The 20905-nt window shown below is 35.0% G+C and overlaps 2 protein-coding genes across 5 annotated transcripts in view; one reads left to right on the top strand and one right to left on the bottom strand.

Annotated features, from left to right (window-relative positions):
• TMEM209 (transmembrane protein 209) overlaps positions 1 to 9815 on the bottom strand; it is a 59965-nt gene extending 50150 nt beyond the window's left edge. The window contains exons 1-6 of one of the 3 annotated variants that reach the window (XM_037836160.1): positions 9727 to 9815; positions 8650 to 8786; positions 8472 to 8530; positions 7516 to 7647; positions 6771 to 7012; positions 233 to 434 (exon numbers count right to left, since the gene is read on the bottom strand). In XM_037836160.1, the coding sequence (XP_037692088.1) occupies positions 233 to 434; positions 6771 to 7012; positions 7516 to 7647; positions 8472 to 8530; positions 8650 to 8786; positions 9727 to 9729 (775 nt within the window). In that variant the 5' untranslated portion in view covers positions 9730 to 9815. Of the gene's footprint in view, positions 1 to 232; positions 435 to 6770; positions 7013 to 7515; positions 7648 to 8471; positions 8531 to 8649; positions 8787 to 9171; positions 9594 to 9635; positions 9688 to 9726 lie in introns of those variants that run through there. The other 2 variants (XM_037836161.1, XM_037836159.1) reach the window with 2 other exon arrangements.
• An 84-nt stretch (positions 9816 to 9899) lies between these two features.
• The window catches only part of CPA2 (carboxypeptidase A2), an 81092-nt gene continuing 70086 nt past the window's right edge, over positions 9900 to 20905 (top strand). Inside the window, exons 1-2 of one of the 2 annotated variants that reach the window (XM_037836153.1) lie at positions 9900 to 9995; positions 15410 to 15464. In XM_037836153.1, the coding sequence (XP_037692081.1) occupies positions 15410 to 15464 (55 nt within the window). In that variant the 5' untranslated portion in view covers positions 9900 to 9995. Of the gene's footprint in view, positions 9996 to 15409; positions 15465 to 20905 lie in introns of those variants that run through there. The other variant, XM_037836154.1, reaches the window with a different exon arrangement.

The following is a 20905-nucleotide window of genomic DNA, read 5'->3' as shown; positions in this document are numbered from 1 at the left end:
ATGTTTCAGTTAGTTTGGCAATATTTTTCTTCCTTAATTCTAACTGCATAAAACATCTATTGCACATAAAGTAAAACAAAATGTATTTCTCTCCTAAGCTACATAAAGGTCTATTAGCAACAGAAACTTAAAAATTTATATACAACTATCAAAATAAAGAAAATAATAGGTTAAGGATTATGCAAAATGACACCAAAAATATGTACATTAGATTTAAATAAAATATATATACCCAGCTTAACTCTATGCTGTTTCTCTTCTTCATTTCTAAGAAAAGTGTCCAAAGTTCGTAGGTCTGTCATGTAGTCTTCTTTGTCAGTGGGTGAGTTATAGACAGTGGGTGAAGAACGGTAGCGTGATCTCAATCCACTGCTCTCCACTGGTCCAACAGTGGTAGGATATGAAGATGAAGGAGAGGGACTATAGTTTGCCAACTATATAAAATAAAATAAAACTTTATTTTATTTTTTTAATTGAAATTTCTTACTTTTGATTTTTTTTACTATAAAAGCAACATATACATAGCTAAAATGAAAAACAAATGTATTAAGAAAAAAAGTAACATTTATAACCTCACCACCCAGAGATAATACATCGTTTTTCACATTTTATATATTTTCAAATCTTTAAAATATACAGTTACATCAATATCAATACATATATTTTTAAGGAATTGAAACAATCCTGTTTAGCTTTATATTCCTTCAGTTAACTAAGCATTTTCCTGTAAAAATCCTTTACAAAGACTGTTACTGGATATGTAATATTTCATTGTACAAATTTACCACAATTTATTTTTACATTCTCTCATTCTGGACATTTAGATTGCCTGCAATTTTTGGCTACTGTAAATAATATCATGATGAACATCTTTGTACATAAATCTTTCTGGAATTTCTGATGACTTCCTTTAGAACAGATTCCTAAACTGAAGCTATTTGGTCAAAGCATATGAATAGTTTCAAAACACATTGCCATTCTCCTAGATGAAAATGCTGTACCAAAGCATACTACCATAAAAAGAAAAAACACACACACAAAAAAAGAGGTGTCTATCTGGGATATGTCCATCAGCATTACTGTTTAAAATGTTTACTTGATACACAAAATTTTTAAAAATGTACATTTACTTTGAATTTCCTTTTATTTATGATGTCAAATTCTTTAAAAATACAATTTTTGGGTATTAGTGTTTAGTATTTTATTAACTGTTTACTTGAGGCCATTGACAACTTTTTTCTACTGGGGTTTTCACTATCAATTCATATTAGCTTGTAATAAATTGAGGATGTAATTGCTTAATGTTTGAAAATAAAAATGTTAATACTCTTCCCACACTGATTTCTCTTATTTCTTTTTAGTTAACATTAAATCCTTATATATACTACAACTTTATCTGGGGTACTGTTTCATTAATTGGTCTATTCTTGTTCAAGGGACTTAACATTTTAATTATTAAGATTTAACATCTATGGGGATGTATTCCAACTCACTAAAATATTTTTTGACTCATTTGTTTTTCTAGATAAACTTAAAAAATCAGTGACCCCACCTCCCCATAATCTCATTGAGATTGAATGGAATTGCATACAATTTATAGATTAACATGGGAAGAAAATGTTATAGTATCTTTTTATCCAAGAAAATGTCTCCAATTAATATCTTCTATGTTTCTTAGAATAAATATTTTTCTTCATATAGGACCTACATAGCTCTAAAGGTTAATCATGGGATCTTATGTTTTAATACATTTGAACGAGAATTTTGAAATCCCTATTGTATCTAACTGAAAAATGTTGAATAAGACTAAATGCTATTTATTTTATAATTTTCACATTATATTCATAAATAAGATTATCTTATTTTCTCTTTTGTGCTTTCTTAAAGTTTTATTATAAATCAACAAGTGAACTGAGTAGTGGTGTTCTCACTTTTTCCTATACTTGGTAGTATACAGTAAACATTAAACATTTATTAAGCAGTTATCATACATGTGCCAGGCACTGTGTGAATTGTGCTAAATATACATCATTTCATTTCATCTTCAATAATGAGCAAATAACATTACAGTATTATTTTATATGTGAGGGTTTAGATAACTTGTGTCAAAATCATAACAGGATTTCCATTTAGTTCTCTGAGTCTAGAGTTTATGCTTTTACTTTTGCTTAACTGGAGCAGAATTAACTATTCACAGAGCAGCAAAGTGTTGATAACTATTGAAGGCGGGTAACAGATTACAGAGAAAATCATTATACTATTTTCTTCACTTTTGTTTATGTTTGAAAATTTCCATAATAAAAAGTTTAAAAAGAAAAGCAACTGTTCCTTGAAAATTTATAAGAACTCAATAGTAAAACTTTAGGGCCTCAAAGTCTTTTGGGGAGGTATTTGATTAATAGTTTGATAATTTTCTTCCTTAATTTATTTAAGTTTTGTACTTCTTAGTCAATTTTGGCATTTTCTCCACAAAAATATTTATTCATTTCATTAATTTCCCAAAATTATTAGTTTGGCTCAGCACTTAATGTAGTATCTACATTCCACACACTGTAAAGAAACACTGTAAAGAAACAAAGGTGAATATAAACACATAATCCTTGTGCTAAAGGAAGTTACAGTCTAGAATAAAGACAATTAAGCGAGTATTTTAAAAGGTCATGCTAAGTCCAAGAAGTACAACATTCTACATTCCACACACTGTAAAGAAATACTGTAAAGAAACAAAGGTGAATACAAACACATAATCCTTGTGCTAAAGGAAGTTACAGTCTAGAATAAAGACAATTAAGCGAGTATTTTAAAAGATTATGCTAAGTCCAAGAAGTAAATTTGCAGAATACAAGAGAAGTATATATATCCCAATTTGCTTTCTCAAACTTTCTGGAGGGGATAATGAATGAAGTGAGCCCTCAAGTACAAAGAATCAAGGGAAAGATGAGAGTGTGGATGTTTTGAGCAGAAAGAATAACATAAATGATTAATAAGAGCAAAGAGATGTGAAACCTTATGGCTATTAGCAAAAAATACAAAAACACCCATTTACATTTTAAACTCCTCTGTATCCTTTACTAAATCAAATCCCCTTTGCAATTTTTCCTTAAGTTTGAATCCTAGTTTCCTTGATTTGACAGATTTGTCTACTTTATTGGATTTCCTCACTAACACAGAAAAGCTTAGAGTCCAGCTCATTAATATCCGCTTTTACCATTATTTTTAAAAATAGCTTTATTGAGATATAATTCACATACCATACAAGCCATCCACTTAAAGCAAAATCAGTGCTTTTTAGTATATTCACAGGATTGTACAACCACTACCACAATCTAATTTTAGAATATTTTTGCCCACCCTACAAAAAAACATTGAAGTCAATCCCCACATACCCCTCCACACTTTAGTGCTATACAACCAATGAGTATAAATTTAACTATTCTGGGCACTTCATATAAATGTAATCAAACAATATTTGGTCTTCTGTGACTGGCTTCTTTGAACACAATTTCAAGGTTCATCCTATTGTAGCATATATGTGTCATTATTCTTTCCATCTCCTCCATGTTTTATTTGTTTTCTAATTTTGAGTACCCTTATTTTCACTCTCTTTTTTTATAATAACAAAAGCACTTCAGGCTAAAAATTTGCCAGTAGCATAGCTTTTCCTATATCCATAAGTTTTAGTATTCAAGCATTCGTTTTCTTAATAGTAATTTTTATTTAACTAAATAGTTATTTAGGAGAGTATTTTTTAAATTTCTAAGGGTGAGGATTTTAAACCTTTATTTTTGGTTTCTAGTTTCATTTGTGTTTTGGTCAGAAAATAGTATTTATAATTTCATGAACATTTAAAAAAAGCAGAGTACAATATTCAATATAATTGCTGATGTAGTCTTACTAATTGTTATCACTCACATCTTGTCTTTATTTACTGCCTACTTTCTCGGACATAGATTGATAATGCTGAAGTCTTCCACTAAAATTATGTTTATTAATTTCTCTTTATATTTCTAAAGAATTTTACCTGGCATTTTAAGATACTATATTATTTAATATATACGAATCTTATCAATTATTTCTATCATCAATTTAAAAAGACCTTTAGTCCCATTTAATGCTATCTCCCTTAAAGTTACTTTGATAACACTGCCACCATCACTTTTTGTTTTTATCTTTGTCACCTTTACTTCCTTGCTTTTTTCTTGATACATCTTTTTAAATTTTAAAACAAGAAAGGTCAATAAGAAGAAAATTCTCAATTCATCATTTTTTCCATTTAATTTGTAAAAGGGAACAATGTACAAGGCAGAAGTATGACTAGAAAAGAAAAGATGGAAAAAAAGTTAAAGTGAGGAAAGACAGTTTCTTTAAAAATAAACATTTTACTTGATATTGTCATAGTAGGTGTCATTGTTTTCATACAGATAGAATATAAGCTACTATTTACCCATTTTTGAAACAAACAAACAAACAAAAAACTGTGCCTGATCATTTTTTGTTAACTCTTTAACACTGGCAATCTACAGTGGAACTACTATACACAGCACTAAAAGAGCCAGATCAAGGAAATGTAACAGCCCAGAAAAAGACCTTATAATACATAAGATTATATATGATTTGATGGAGGAATCACAAGTCAATGAAGGAGGTAAAAATTATTTAGTATGTGGCACTGGGACATCTGGTTATTAATTTTAATGAAAAAATCTCCATCTTACATCACAGAGGAAAAACAAAATTAATTCTCAAAGTGAGAAAATTTCTAAATTTAGAAGAGAACAAACCACAAGGAAAAGATACATAGATTTGAAGATTTGACTACTAAAATTAAAAACTTCTAAATTTTTTAATCCCATAATTAAAATAGCAACTTGGGGGGTAGGGGGGTGGTCAAAGAGAATACAAACCCAAAGGACAAGTGGGCAAAGAATGAGAACTTAATTTAGTTAACTGGCCTTACAAGAAATAGATGTTAAGCTACCACAGACTATTTTCACTTTTCATATTAGAGATTTATAAAAAATAATTAACTTAATGATGGGTAAGAGTGTGGTAAAATGAATATTCTTATACATTTTTGTGACAATGTAAATTGTCCCAAATTTATTAATAACTCCATATACAGAGCTATTCAGTGTAGACTATTAAGTTTCTTAAAAATGAAAATAGCTTAAATATTTAAGATTAAACAATAGTATATCCACTGGATGACTATTAAGTAGTCATTAAACAGAGATTATGCTTGGGTGGTAAGACTATAAATGATTTTTCTTCTATTTTACTTTTCTAATTTTCTATAAGGACCATATAAGTACTTTTCTCATGAAAAAAAAAAGCTATTAGAAAGTCCTATTTTCCTTGATTTAAGAATTACCACTACATACCCACTTCCTCATATTTAATTTATACAAAATTCTCTAACCTCTATTGCCTCCCAAAATTAGATATAATATGGGGTAACTGGTAGTACCGAATTTCACCACAAAAAAATATTATAAAAGGGTAAGGGCAACGGAGAACATCTTCTTGACCAAAAGGGGGATGTGAAAGGAAATGAAATAAGCTTCAGTGGCAGAGAGATTCCAAAAGGAGCCGAGAGGTCACTCTGGTGGGCACTCTTACGCACACTTTAGACAACCCTTTTTAGGTTCCAAAGAATTGGGGTAGCTGGTGGTGGATACCTGAAACTATCAAACTACAACCCAGAACCCATGAATCTCGAAGACAGTTGTATAAAAATGTAGCTTATGAGGGGTGACAATGGGATTGGGAAAGCCATAAGGACCACACTCCACTTTGTCTAGTTTATGGATGGATGAGTAGAAAAACAGGGGAAGGAAACAAACAGACAAAGGTACCCAGTGTTCTTTTTTACTTCAATTGCTCTTTTTCACTCTAATTATTATTCTTGTTATTTTTGTGTGTGTGCTAATGAAGGTGTCAGGGGTTGATTTAGATGATGAATGTACAACTATGTAATGGTACTGTAAACAATCGAAAGTACGATTTGTTTTGTATGACTGCATGGTATGTGAATATATCTCAATAAAATGAAGATAAAAAAAAAAAAAGGGTAAGGGCAGTTAGTATGTCAGTTTTATTTCCAGACATTCCTCTTTTAACATTTAACTAACATTCTGTTATTCAACAGAATATTGAGAGCATTTGAAAATGTGGCCACCCCCCTTCCAGTGCTCCTCTAATAGTTTCATGCTTCAGGGAAAAGTCACAATTTCAAATCTGTCATTTTGGCTTCTATCAAGCCTATAAATTAGAACAAAAGATCACATTACTGAATGAAGTAATGAAAACACCGCAGAATGAAAGTTTCTACTCATCTGATGGAAAGTATCGGGTCTCAAGAGACAAACTACATGACAACACCAGTTTTCAACTTAGAAGATATTCCAACATGATGAAAAGCATTAAAATTCAATAAGGGCAGGCAATGGCTTCACATGCAGAAGAGAAAGAGGGAAAACACGAGTAAAGGAAACTAATGTAAAAGATCCTCATAGTTTCAACTTGTTTTAGAGACCTGCTGAAAATCTAGATGTTGAACTTAACGTGGTGTGAAGAACTTCTGACTAGTTGTCAGGAAATCTGCATAATAGTTTTGGCTATTTACTAGATGGAAGATTTAACAAGTTAATTACCTACTGTTCTTCAGTTTCCTCACCTATAAAGTGAGAAGTTTCAACTCACTAGATAAATTTTCAAGGCACTTCCCAATTCCAAAATAATGTGACTGGCCAAGAGAAAAGAGTTATTACCTTATTGTAAGTACTGATGGGTGAATAGGTCACTCCAGGGCTATAAGAACCACTGCCACCTGATGACAGACCTTGCAGTTGAGGGCTATATCCAGTCATACAGCTGGTGGTGAACTTGGGGCTGGTACTAGGTGAACGAGATGGACTATAACTCAATACACTTTGACCTTGAATTGAAGGAGAAGGTGGAGAGGGAGGGATTTGGGTTGCTGTCAGATCATGTGGAGGAGTAGTCTGTACAACTAGAAGGAAAAAAAAAAAAAAAATAAAAAAAAATATATATATATATATGTATATATACATATAAATAAATGTATATAATTTTTTATGAAAACAGATTTAAGGAACTGAGTCTTTTTCTTCAGGAAAAGGAAAAGTAAAGGAGTAACTTGGTTGTTAAATTTCATGAAGCATCATTACCAAAGGACATTAGTTGTTTATCATTTTCACAGATTTTGAAAGTTTAACAATTGTCTTCAATGCAGCAAGAGTTAGTCATTAAATTTTAATTGTAATTAAACAACGGAAAAACTTCCACAAGGTTGTTGAATGTTACTTCCATTCAATCCATTCAATTTATACAAAGACGAATAATGATAGGATGTTAAATAACTTATTGAGACCTGCTTAATATAGCCGAACCAGGTGACCTCAGAAGACACTCCCAGCTCTGAGTCTATGAAAATGGAAAATTAAATCGAAAAAGATTGTCAACCCCCCATTTTACAAGATATAAAACTCATACCAGCTGTTTTCAACCCTAAAAGAGTTTGCTGTCCAGGGCTAACAATGAGACTTGTTGGTGCCACAGTATATTTGAAATATCTCCAAAAATCAAATAAGGCATTCAGGCTGAAGACAGATGCAAGGGCAAGCTCTGGAAGAGAACAATTTATTTAAAAAAAAAAAAAAAAAAAAAAAAAAAAAAAAGGAGGGTTTTAATAGAGGATACCTTATTCCTTGTAACAGCTATCATTTAATGAATGTCTATTATGTACAGGAAATTTACTAGTGACTTTCAAAATATTATCACTAACCCTTACAATCTTGTAAGATAAGTAGATAAGTATTATCACTTTCATTTTAAAGATGAATCAACAGTTTCAGAGAAGCCAAATGACTTTTACAAGATTATTCAGCTAGTTAGTGAAGCCACAATTCTAACTCAGGCCTACAGATTCCAAAACCCTTATTCTTCCACTTGTCACCCCATTTGCTACATCATCTCCCTATCACAAACTTTAGGTTAACACATGTATTAGACTATGGAATATATTTTAGCATCCATAACTTCTCTTTATATCCAAGGACTATGGATGAGCAGAAGAGTGGAGAGGAGTCAAATTGTGGAAGGCATCAATGGAGTAGATAACTGGGCTGGTCTTGAAATATGTAAAGCTATTCACTAGGCAGAGAAGCAAGGAGGGCATTTCAGGGAGAACAACAGGCACAAATTCCACTACCCCAAACCTTTCTTTTTCTTTACAGAACTCATGACTACCTGAAATTCTATTGCTTATTAGTTTGAATGTCTCCCTCCTCTAGCACAATGTTACTTACATGAGGGCAGGGTTTTTTTCTTGCTCCCTTCCTACTGTATTCCCAATTTTTGTTGAATGAGGAATTAATACTAAGCTGAATTAAATTTGAACACAAATTTTCATTGATAATAAATCTAAATTACAGTGAAAATTTACTTACCAATATACCAGAGGGGCCAGTATGTCACATTATAATATGAACTAATCAATTTCCCAGTCCTGAAAAAATTAGAAAGCCTTTTTCAATATCTAAACCAAGAAACAAACAGAACAATCTGTGGAACTAGTCACTGATTTCTAAATTTTTACTTTTTTGTTGTTGTTGTTAATTAACTTACATTTCAGTATATATCATTCCAGCCATAGATACATTTAGGAGTCCCCAGGCTAAGACCACTTTCCTGGCTTCTGTTTCTTTTCTCATCTTGATGGTTCTGTCAATAAGGGAAGCACTAGGGTTTGACTCCCCTTGCATCTATTCAAAGAAAAAGCACTGGAATTAATCAAAAGAAGCTATTTGCCCATTTAAGAAATCCAGGTTTGGGGTCATTTATAAAGGTAACTAAAATTAGCACATAACTATTCCTCATCTTTAAAATGTCTATCTTTTTTTTTTTTTTTTTACACATTAATAGTAACATCTGAAAAGGGAACCCTTTTTATTATGCCTGTGTTGGCACCAGTGTAATTAAGAGAGAACTGGCTGGTTACTTCAGAGAATTATTTACTACTTCAAATAAATAAAAATGTCTTATTTTGTAATGCAGGGCCTGGTGAGTATATCTGCAACTATTATTTATTTTTGGACTATGTCACAAGGACCAGTCCAGGCGCTAATTTAATAAACTAAAGGTACCAACCATGGAGAGAGAATATTCCATATAAGCTACAAACCAACTCCTACATCCACATGTAGAAGCCATTAACTGTCTACGACCCTAAACAACTCTGCACTCGACCGGTGTACACCAGGGATCTCCGTTTCGTGTTGTTGGCAAAGTATCCATTTAAGTTTTAGGAAGGCCAGGTATCCATGATGCGAAGGGAATACGAGGGAGACTGGGGAGTGTGCGTTCAGTTTGGATCCACATTAGAATTTGTATTTCCTTTGTTTTGTTAAGCCTCAACTCTTGCCGACAAACGTAAAACTTCTTTCAGCTATACGGAGCTGCATTCCCTAGAGAACAGTACCCTTCCCGCCATTCCGGACCCGCATCGAAATTCCCCAGTCCAGAGAACTTCCTTCCCTGGCTCGCTCAGCACAAATTTTAGCAAATTTCCTGCCTCTCTTCTAGCGGGACGCCTGACTAAATCCTCCCTTAACTGAGCCCCGGACAGATCAAGAAGAGTGGAACTCCCATAGCCCGCGTGGATTCCGCGTCCGGAAAGCACAAAGATGACCCCGGAAAACGCACCATACTCTTCGGCGGGAAGTCGCTGGCTCACACCACTCTCTACTGCACATGTGCAAAGCCAAGCAGTAAGGCGGAGGCGCTGCGTTTACCGGTCTACAATTACCGGAAAGATCGAGCTTCCTTTTCTCGCGAGAGTGAGATGGAGGGGAGGGACGGGAGCTGGGAATGTTACCAGGGAAACGACTCTCGGCCTTGAGGCTCCTGTTCAGCTTCGGGAGAAAGAAGCTGAGCAGCACTATTCAGACCTGATTCTGGACCAGCAGTAAAACGTAATAACCGTAACAAGCTGAATTTTGTATATATTAATATAATTTTAATTTTCTTAGAGCATTTATGGACTCACATTTTTCGCAGGTTTTATTAAGTAGGGTGGCTAATTGTAGGGTAACAGAGTTAGTGCTAATGTGTCCAGATCAACAGCAATAACAAAGCATTTCTAAACATCTGTGTTTTAAAAAGAAAAAAAAAAATCATGTGTTCTGACCGGCTGTAAATTCTTAAATATCCGTGAAATGAGGGTACAGGAATAACAAGAAAACCCAAAATCTCCAAATTCGCTTTGTTGTTAATTTGTGGTTTTGAGGTTGAAAAAAAAAAAAACAAAACAACTTTATTTTCCCTGATACTCTTTGACAGAATGTCTAATCCCAAGGAAAAGGCTCAATGGGGAGTTCAGTTTGGTTTTATTTAGCAAATATGTAACTGTACAACTGGGCCAGGCGCTGAGCTTAAAAACAGTTTCCAGGTTACTCCCCAGAGATGCTCAGCTGTGGAGGGAAGGCCTCCAGGTACACTAGGAGAGCAGGTGAGGTGAGGCGGGGCGGCCCCCCGAGGAGGCCCATCCAGCCCATTCCCGGCTTCCCCACGGGCTTCCTGGAGGAGGCAACTTCCAACTGTTGGTACGTCAAGGCCCTGGGGACTAGTCATTCTGAATACGGAGAAGTGTACCCGTATAAAAATACCACGCCATGTCACAGTCAGCTGGTGGATTGTTGCATCCCAGTGACCAAAATTGTTCCTAAAATGCTTCTAAGCTCACATAGAAGAAAATGAAGCTTCTGCGGGGTATTGCAAATTTATGAAAATCTCAGGTATGCTATGCTCTTAAAGGTCTAGCATGTTTAAAAAAAAAGAAAAGTGAGATTTTTATTATTTTAAGATTGCCTTAACAACAATAGTGTTCTGTACTAGGTTTAGACCTAGAGATGAACTAATTTGAAAATTGTCCAAAATAGAAGAGTCCCTCTATAGTCAAAATTAGAATACCAGGTTTCCCCCATGTTTCTCTCCTTAGAAAAAATTGCGTATGTTTGATGTAATTCATAACAGGCACATCTGTATTTTCTCTTTTAATGTAATCTGTAAATTGTTCATCTATTTAAGGCTTTAAAAAGCCACTCCCAACCAAATTTGATTATGGTTGGCATTAGAAATGTGTATGTTAATTTACAGTGGTATTATACATAATAAAAAGACTGAAAAAAATGATTTGATACCTCAGACACTCAGATTTTAGAGACACAAAAATACAATATACACAAGTTTCAGGAGAAAAAAAGATTAAGGCAGAATGAGCGGTTGGGGTAAGGAGGCTGGGGGCGGAGTATCGTAACTTATAGATATAATTTAGATAAATTCTTCCAAAAGCTTTTAGAAATCCAAGAAGTGTTTGTCAGTTCCTGCCACAGTTGCTAAAGTGTATGTCATAATAGGTCGCCAAGGAAGTTGTCATACATCTTGGAGTGAAGTACTTTCCAGTCTTCCTCATCCCTTTTAGCATGTTTTATTATTTTCTAAGCAAGAAGCCATCATGGGAGACATTTTATCTTTATTTAGGGAGGTGGACCCTCCCCCCAAACCTATACCTTTTACCATTCCAAATCAGGATTATGAATGTGGGAAGGATGAATCCTGTGGGACAACAGGAAGCTTCCTACTTTGGTATTTTGTCATTCTGTTGATTCTGATGTTCTTCTCTCGGGCTTTTGTCGGGGTAGGATATACTTTTTCATTTTAAATAATATGTTTACTGTATACTAGGGAATTTTCCATAAAATAAATCCACTCTTTTTTGATGAAACTACTCTTTTTAAAAGTTTTCTGGTTTAAAAAATAATTCAGTCTCATTCTAGAGAATCCAAGAATATAGAGAAGTATGAAGAAGAAAATTTTAAATTAACTGTACTCCTATTACCCAGAGATAACCACTGTTAACATTTTGGCATATAGCCTTCTAGCTTTTTCCCTTTACTCTATGCTAATTTCTCTCTCTTTGATTTTACATGGTTAGCATTATAGTGTATATTTTTTTAAACTCATTATTATGCTGTAAGCCCTTCCCCAAATTATATTCACACAGCAGCACTTTGTATGATGACATACTTTTCTGTCTTGTGGTTGCACCATAATTTTTTTAAATTATGCAATTTTGAGTCATTTAGGTTGTTTGCAGTTTGTCCATATGCCGTGTAATGCTGGGATAAATTTCTCTACTGGTTACTGAATCTGAATTCCTTTTGTAGCCATGTAACTCTGATCAAAAATACAAAAGTTGTCATATTTATAGGACACTTGTCTTTGGATTTGAGGCTTTTTAGGAAGAGGCGATATACTCTGCATAGAATAAAACACAGACTAAACTAAACAGAATTAAAGGCACCACTCTAGACCACCTACTAGCAGCTAATCTATCAGGTATGTCTTAGATATGAGATAGCCCACTTTATCAGGACAGTGATGCCCCAACATTATTTTGAGTAATTGAGCTCTTATAAATTGCTGATGTAGAATCCTTCCTGGTCATTGATACCAGGCTGATGATTAATCAAACTACCATCATTTAACATTATAGCCACAGCGCTGGGCTGGCAATGGCTCAGCTAGACTGAGTGCTATTTCAGCTCTTGATGGAGAGAAGAGTTATTATCTCTGCCAGCTGGATTCCATTTTAATAATCAAAGACACACCCTACCCCACCCTGCAAGAGGTTTCATGTAAAGTCTAAATGCTTCTTCAGGTAGATACTTTGCCAAAAGAAGATTTAGAATAGAGATAGCTTATACATATCTTAGACTCCTTAGCTAAGTATATTGAATTTGTCCTGGCAAAAAAAAAAAAAAAAAAAAAAAAAACTACTTTAGAAAATTAACAAAAAATTGAAATTGATCATGGCACCATGAAGACCACTTAAGAGGTCTAAACTGTTCTTCTGCTCCCTTGCTTGCATCAGCTCTTTACAGTCACAGAGCCCTGAGCTGCAAGGATCTCAACACAGCATGTGGTCCAGCCTCCTGTTTGTAGGCAAGAAAGATACCATGTGCTCTTTTTTGAGAATGCCCACAGAAATTGAGTGACTTGTCCAAAGTCATACAACTGGTTAGTGGCAGAAGGGTGAATGGACTCAGGTTTCCTGCCATATTATTTGTTTGTTTCAAAGTACAGTTTGAAATGTTGAGTTAAATCTCCTCAGTACTGATTAAAGCCTTAATTGCCTTAGAGGTTTCATCTTTCACTCTACCCTTATGGCAGCTACAATAGGCTGAACTGCTTCTTCTGAAAGGTCCCAGATTTGAAATCTGAGACTCATGATTGCTAATCAGGAGGATGGAATTTTTCCTTTACTTTGAACTTCTTTATTTTCTCTGCTCAACTGTGAGCCTTTATTTGTAAACCTTGAAGTAATGGTAAAAGAGTGATGGAAATGTGGTTGTAATTATCCTCAAACATGAAGCAAACTGATTTCCTCTAGATTTGCTACTTTAAAAGATGTCCTTTTGATTTTATAGACTGTAAATGCTATGTAGTATTCAGACTGCTAGTGCCAGGTATTTTTCCAGACAATATTGTCCAAACTCCTTATTTTGCATATGTGGAAACTGAGCTTAGGAGGTATTGAGTGGCTTGGTAAGAGTTGTTTAGAAGCAGAAAGAAAAAGCCACAGTCCAGATCTCTGCACTTGTCTACTCTGTTGTTTTCACTCAGTAAGTCACATAGAAAGACAGTTAATAAAAAGCTTTTGGTAACCCCAGTTCATATGATTCCACTTTGCTTCCTTTTGACTTAGTGATTATATTTTTTATTTTATTTTCTGTGAAAATGACATAAACCTAATAAGTGTTTTTAAACACCTTGTTCCTGCCTGATTACAAAAGTATGTGCCTTACAGAAAATGTGGAGATTATACAAATGTACAAAGAACAAATTAAAAATCATTCCAGATTGTATAGAAATAACAACTACTCTTAACTTTTAGGTTTATAAACTTCCAATCTTTTAATAATCATCTCTATGCATACTAAATTAAAAATATTTAAAGCCCCCCAAAAAAGCGTATTTTAAAAAGAAGTATCTTAAAAAAGGACTCCACTTCTAAGGTTTTCACAGAATGGTTGCAGTAACCCAAAAAACAAGAGGTACCTCTTTAGAGATACTTGTCTGCTATTAAGAAAGGAATAGAGCAAGGATCTAAATTGCAGTTATGAATACCCAAGTATGGAAATTTTCAACCCAAAGGAAGTTTGCCTTTCCAAATAAACTCATTTTTTCCCCTAATTATGGACAATTTGAAAAATTAGAAGGAAAAAAAAATCACTGTTTCACCACTCAAAGCCAACCACTAACACTGGTGTACATTCCTTAAAGTATTTTTCTTTTCGTATTTTTAGCTAAATTGTGATATACTGCCTACACAAATTTGCAACTTTATTTTTAACTTAATATTGCAACACCCTTATTTCCTCATGTTATGACGCACATTTATTATAATAATTTTTACAACTATACATTATATGATTATGTGATTGTACCATAATTTACTTAACCATTGCCTACTTCTGAATTTAGAATTTATATTATCCTAATTACACTGTGATGAATATTTCTGTGCACAAAGCTTTCTTTTAGGAGTTATTTCCTGGAGTTAGATTCCCAGAAGAAGAGTTATGTGTCAAAGATATTTTGAATATTTCTCAAGTTTTTGATACATTCTAAAAGAGTTGCTTTAATTTGTATCTTTTGGAATAACTATTTTCAGCTTCAGAATTTGGAACACTGATCCAAAGAATCGGACAAATGTATTTTTGGAGTATTGGAGCAGGCTATTTGAAATCAGAGCTATGCAGAGAAATCTATTTCTTCTCATAGCCATATTCACAGATAATACATTATGTTTACATTTTTGGGGGAAACTTTCTGAAGGATTTAAGAGCTATTAAGTCGATGAATTCAGGTCAAGATCTAGAGCGAATAGGGATGTCTCAGATCAGATATCTTAAAGAACTATCAGTAATGTGACCTGATCAAATATCCTTACAAAGGTAATTTTAAAGTAATTTGGAGTACTATCATCAGTTTTTAAATCAAATCGCTCTGGAATGTAAATGAGTTCTGGAAAACTTTATAACCTATAGCTTCTTATCAGAATTATTTTCTCTCAAGACATTGTTCTGTTTTGCTTGGTTCAAAACATTTTGGTAGATTCTGTGATCAAAAGTTGGATTTCCTCTTGGGCAGCAGAAGCAGGATAACTATAACAGGAACTCAGTAAATACTTATTGAATTGCTCCAAGTGTTTAAAATTAGACATTGTTAAAGGACTTAGGGCAATAGTGTTTTTTAACAAGAAAATGTCCATGTAAAACAACCAACTGAGAATCACTATTAATAATCTGTATTTCTGACACAGATGTTGAAGAAAAGAAAGGATGAAGACAGTGACACAAGTGCTTCAGTAAGTCAAGGTGAGAACCAGTGCATGTTTAGTATTGATCTGTGATGAGAGAAATATGTGCTGAGTGTAGAAAGCACACAACAGAAGTTAACAGCCAAGAGGTTTTAGGACTTGTAGAGGCCGATGGGGTGAGGGTGGAAGCGGTGAGCTCCTTGCTTTTCTTCTCCCTAGGGCAGGACAGCTTAGCTGCTTTCGCAGAGCAGTTGGAGGTTATGAATGACTGGAAGGCAGAGTTCAAGTTTTCTCTTCACAAAGCTTGCCCTTTCACTCCTTTATTGTTAGCATTACTACAGGATTATGAGCTGCAGATGACATCTTTTTCAATAACCTATAAACAGTGGTGTGCTGGTAAATTTTTAACAACTTCAAAAATATGTGTATGTGTATATATACATATGTTTATCAAATTTTTGCTGATATTAAGGATGTATATCACACAGTTTACAAATAAAATATACAATATTCGTTATGGTAAATTCTGTATAGCTAATTCATACTCATAAAATGCTTTCCTTGATGTTTATCTAATTCTTGCATCACTAGCCAACTCTGGCTGCAAATTGATAAGCCAGTGCAGTTCTAACATGAAGGTTATTTTTCATTAAATTAAGGAATAAGATGAAAGTAAAATAGGAAGATGTGTATTAGAACTTAACTCAGTTGTCAATGATGTAAGTGACTTCTCAGCTGAATCGGATAATAGTTTTAGAATATCAGGAGACTATTTCATCACTTTTTTTTTTTTAATAACAATGTAGTGGCTACAGACATGACACTTTCAAATGTAATCTGCATTAGTAACATGTTCTTCATCACTTAAAACTAGACAATCAAAAAAACCAGAAATCAAGCCCTAATTTTTAGTCTTGGCTGATTTTCATGGTGTAAATATTCCCACCAAGACTGATTTCATGCTACCAATATGATATCACTGAACATTTACTTGGGAAGAGATACATAGTAGCACACCATTACTTGGTATTTCCACCATCCAGATACAATAGATATGAATAACTTCAAGAGCATAAATCATAAGAAAATGTGGTAAAATACTAAGGAAATTTTTTTTCATATTTCATTCATTTTCACTCTATATTTTGCTTGTATAAGAGTGTTTTTGAAAATATTTATTTTAATTCTGAATATAACACGAATCATAAATTAAAAAAATCCATAGCAAGCCTTCTTTTTAAAGATATTCCAAAAGGCATATTTGTAAAAATAACTCTGGCATTTTGAAAAATCAATTTTAAAATATACTCAAAATGCATTAACGCACTTACTCTCCCAATTGTCTCCCACCTCAAACAGCCCTTATTGAGCACTTATTACCTTTTTAACAAATTTCATTTAATTGTGTTTGTATAATTTAACTTTTAATAATGTCTGTGTTTAACGAACATCTCACAAAATTCCTGATAATATAACAGTCATCTCTTGTGATCCAATACAAACCAACTCCAGTGCACCACTGCATAAAGATTGTTCTTAGTTTACTGCCACCCAAATCATGTTCATACATACACTTGAATCAGGACAAAGGAAAAAAAGGTCCTTCTTTGGAAAAGCTTGGAGACCTTGCCCCTTGATCTCTTATCAGGCCTCTCCAAAACTTAAATGATATATGTCAAGCATCTATCTGACCCCCATGCTCTGAAGGAGGTGGGGTGTAGTACTGGAGAATGCAGTCAGCTACCAACACTTACATATGACTGGAGAAAAGCAGTGACTTAGCAACTGGCCACTAAGAGTAAGCCCACACGTGCACTAGGTTTCCTTAAGTAATATAAGGTTATAGTAACCAACAATCTACCTAACTTGTTCATTTATTTTGTTGGTTGTTAGCAAGCAAAGATGATTCCTATAAGCGGCCAAGCAAAGATGATGTCTGGGACTCTTTACAAATGACGAAGAAACCAAAGTGTGTCCAATTTACCCCTGTAACAGATTCAGAGGTGGCTTTGGTCAATGCCTATCTTGAACAAAGACGAACCAGGTGCCATTCTCAATTCAACCAGGTGAATCAGAGTCAACCTGACAGTGATACTACTGAATATGACAGTGAAGAATCTAACTCAGGAACCTCCTCGTGGAAGGAGAGTGAAAGTGAACATCACCCATCACCAGCTAGTATTAAGAGGAGAAAACTAACTCAGAGGCAAAAGAATCTGGGAAGTTACCAAATGAGGGAGAGGCCCTGCCTCCACTGCAAAGCCATGAGAACCAATGAGTGGTTGACGCGCCATTTCCTTCAGAACACTTTATCAACAACCCCACTGAAGGCAGATATTCAAGAGGAAAATTCTGTACCTGACATTAACACAAAATTTAGTAAATTTTGAATTTTATTAAGTACTTACCTTACTTGAAGCCAAATGACAGTGATGAATACAACATGAAAAATCACCAGAGCTGTGAGGAGGCTTCTACAATTAAGTCTCTCAAAAAACAAATACACTTGGAACCCATTGGGTAAAATTTCAGACTGCTCTCTGTCAAAAGAAAAAAGGCTAGTGAATTTGTGGCACCACTGGAGCATCAAACATCTGCATCCACTGTGATTTTTATTCAAAAGAGCACAAGACAGATATTTTATGCCTTGAGAGTATCTATTTTGTTTATATCAATTATACAAATAAGGAAGCTCTTTGCAAATACATTATTTATGTTGAGAAACTATTTAAAATTATATATTTTGGTGTTCTGATTGAATGAATGAATTAGAAGAAGTTAGTTGGAATTGAACTGGTCTATCCTCTCTAGTGTCATATTTTCAGGTGACTCGCCAAGCACTAAATTTCTGTACAGGTATCTGCTATGGGCTGGTGAGAGGACAAGGAGACTGAGAGCCTGGAGTAAAATCTAATTCCTAGAGTAGACCAAGTTGGGGAGGCAACATGACTCAGAGGGGAAGCTGGGCTATGGGCCGTCTAAGGTTGTTACCCAAAGGATATGGCAAGTTATGGATAAGTGGTGACCCTGGCTGTGTGGAATTCAGGCAAGCCTAGATAGACCTCAGGCCATTCTGGAGATCATTCTATGGTTGGAAGGACCCTAGCTGGGTTGCAAAACAAGATCCAGATCCCAAAGAAGAATCCTGGTAGGGACGAGATAAAGCAGCAGGAACTCGAGTCACAGGGTTAGAATTCAGAGAAAGGCTTAAGTCTTGGGGAAGGACTTGGGTACTTTATATGATTAGACTAAAGCCTAAGGACTGATCCTTTCATGGGAAATAATGGAAAGGAGTGAGGAGAGAGACAAGAGAGTTGTGATTTGGAACCCAGGAATCTTTCTGATAACAGCAGATTCCTTAACTGATTTTAGCAAAGAGATCTGGGAGCAATGTGGGAGCCCCAACCATTGAGACTAAGCCACTAAAATCCAAGATGTGGGGTGACATTTCTGAACCTATTTGTGGGAATTGTCTCAGGACTGGAATGGGTCTGAGGTAGCAGGTGAGAAGCAGGAGAACTTGAAGATTCAGCTCAAACATTGAGCTTTTCCATGAAGACTTTCCTTATTCCTTGACACTCTCCTCCATGTGTTCCCTCAGGCAGAACTCACCTTTTCTTCCCTTATGACCCAGTGTACCCTGATATGTTCTCTATTTAAGCATCCTTAACAATTTAATGAATGTCTTTGTTTGCAAATCTGTTTCTGTCCCCTGGATGTCTTTATCCACCTTTAAAGATAGAGTCTGTGATTTGTTATCTTTGTATCTCTGTGTCTTAGCACAGTGCCAGACAACATTGCAGATCAATAATGCAGTGGAATCAATAACAAATGGATTCATGAATGAAAAAGGGAGGACCTGGGAACCTAAAGGCAGAGGAAGCAGGGCAGAGGCCAATATCCAAAACTTGGTTAATGATTCTGCTTGATATGATCAAGATGATGTTTAAATTATCCTGTTTATCTAAATAGAACCAAAGAAAACAAGCTCAAAATACAGTAAATTGCAGAGACAGGATTTAAACCCAAGTTGTCTGGCTTCAGATTTCAGGCTCTTAATTATTTTGGGTTTAACCGTTATTCTCTGAAGATGGAAGATACTAATTTCAAGGAAAGTTAATCACCACTTTCCATACAGCCATAAATGATATCAAAGCAGATACAACCTCATGAGGGTCTGTTGGAAAACGAGGATCATGGCTGCTTTTTAGTTAGCAGAGTAAGGGCTGCTCAAAGCAGATTCCATGAAATGAGTTGACTTACAAAATGGGAATTTATTAAATTACAGTTTGAGGCTGAAAAATGTCCAAATCAAGGCATCATCAAGGCGATGCTTTCTTCCCAAAGACTAGCTGCTGCTGATCCTTGTCTCCTCTGCCCACGTGATGGCATCTGCTGGTATCTGTCTTCTCATGCAGATTTTGTTGCTTTCGTCTCTCTCTCTCTCTCTCTCTCTCTCCCTCCCTCCCTCCTTCTCTCTCTCTCTTTCCCTCTTTCTCTCATCATTCCATTTTTAAAGGACTCCAGTAATAGGATTAAGACCTATCCTGAATGAGATGGCGCACATGTTAACTGAGGTGGTCTCATCAAAAGATCCTACTTACAATGGGTTTACATTCACAGGAATGGATTAGATTTAAGAACGTGTTTTTCTGGGGTACAGACAGCTTCAAACCACCACAGGGCCCATGCCGGGAATGCTTTGCTTGTGGTCTAGAATATAAACCAATGATGCTATTATCTGAGGAGTCATTTATATTTCAATCTCTCCTATTTGAATGGGATAAGACTAGCCTTCTCTGCTTTTTATGGTAGAAGGCCGTAACCTGTTTGGGTGGCTTGCTTGAGGTGAGGCATGGGAATCTTGGACTTGCCTCCTCTCTGTAGCTCATCCATGCAGCTCTGTGGCACTGTCTACCCACCTACATCAAGTATCAGAATTCTTATCAGGAACTGGGATGCAAAGAAACTGTGGGATGCAGGGAAGGGTCCAACCAAGATGGATGCAGCAAAGAATGAGAATATATGTGAAGGAAGTCTTTGGAGAGGGGTTGGGAATGGGGCAACAGGGAACCATATGGGCTATAGGGGAGACAGTTTCAAACTTGAAACCAGCTCAGGTGTCTGCTCTTGAGGAGGTTTTGGAGGGAGGAGATAAGCCAATAAGTTAAATCTAAACCATAATAACAGCAACAATAATAATGATTAAAAAAAGGTAACATTTAAGGAGTGCTTGGCATGTGCTGGGCACTGAGGCAAACATTTTATAAGGATTATCTACACTTCACAAGCCTGTGAGATAAGTATTTTCTCAATTAAAGGAAATTAAATAACATGCCCAAGTTCATACAGCTGGTAAGTGGGGGAGAGCTGGAGCTTGGGTCTTGTCTGACCACAGCAATTTTGTTTTTACTGTGATGATGATATGTTATCAATGTATGGAGATATGAAGAACAATTAGAGAAAAGCTTGGGAGAACAGATACCCAGTCAAATCCAG

The sequence above is a fragment of the Choloepus didactylus genome, chromosome 5, assembly GCF_015220235.1.
Source record: "Choloepus didactylus isolate mChoDid1 chromosome 5, mChoDid1.pri, whole genome shotgun sequence".
Taxonomy (NCBI): Eukaryota; Metazoa; Chordata; class Mammalia; order Pilosa; family Megalonychidae; genus Choloepus; species Choloepus didactylus.
This window is presented reverse-complemented; position numbering and strand designations above follow the sequence as displayed.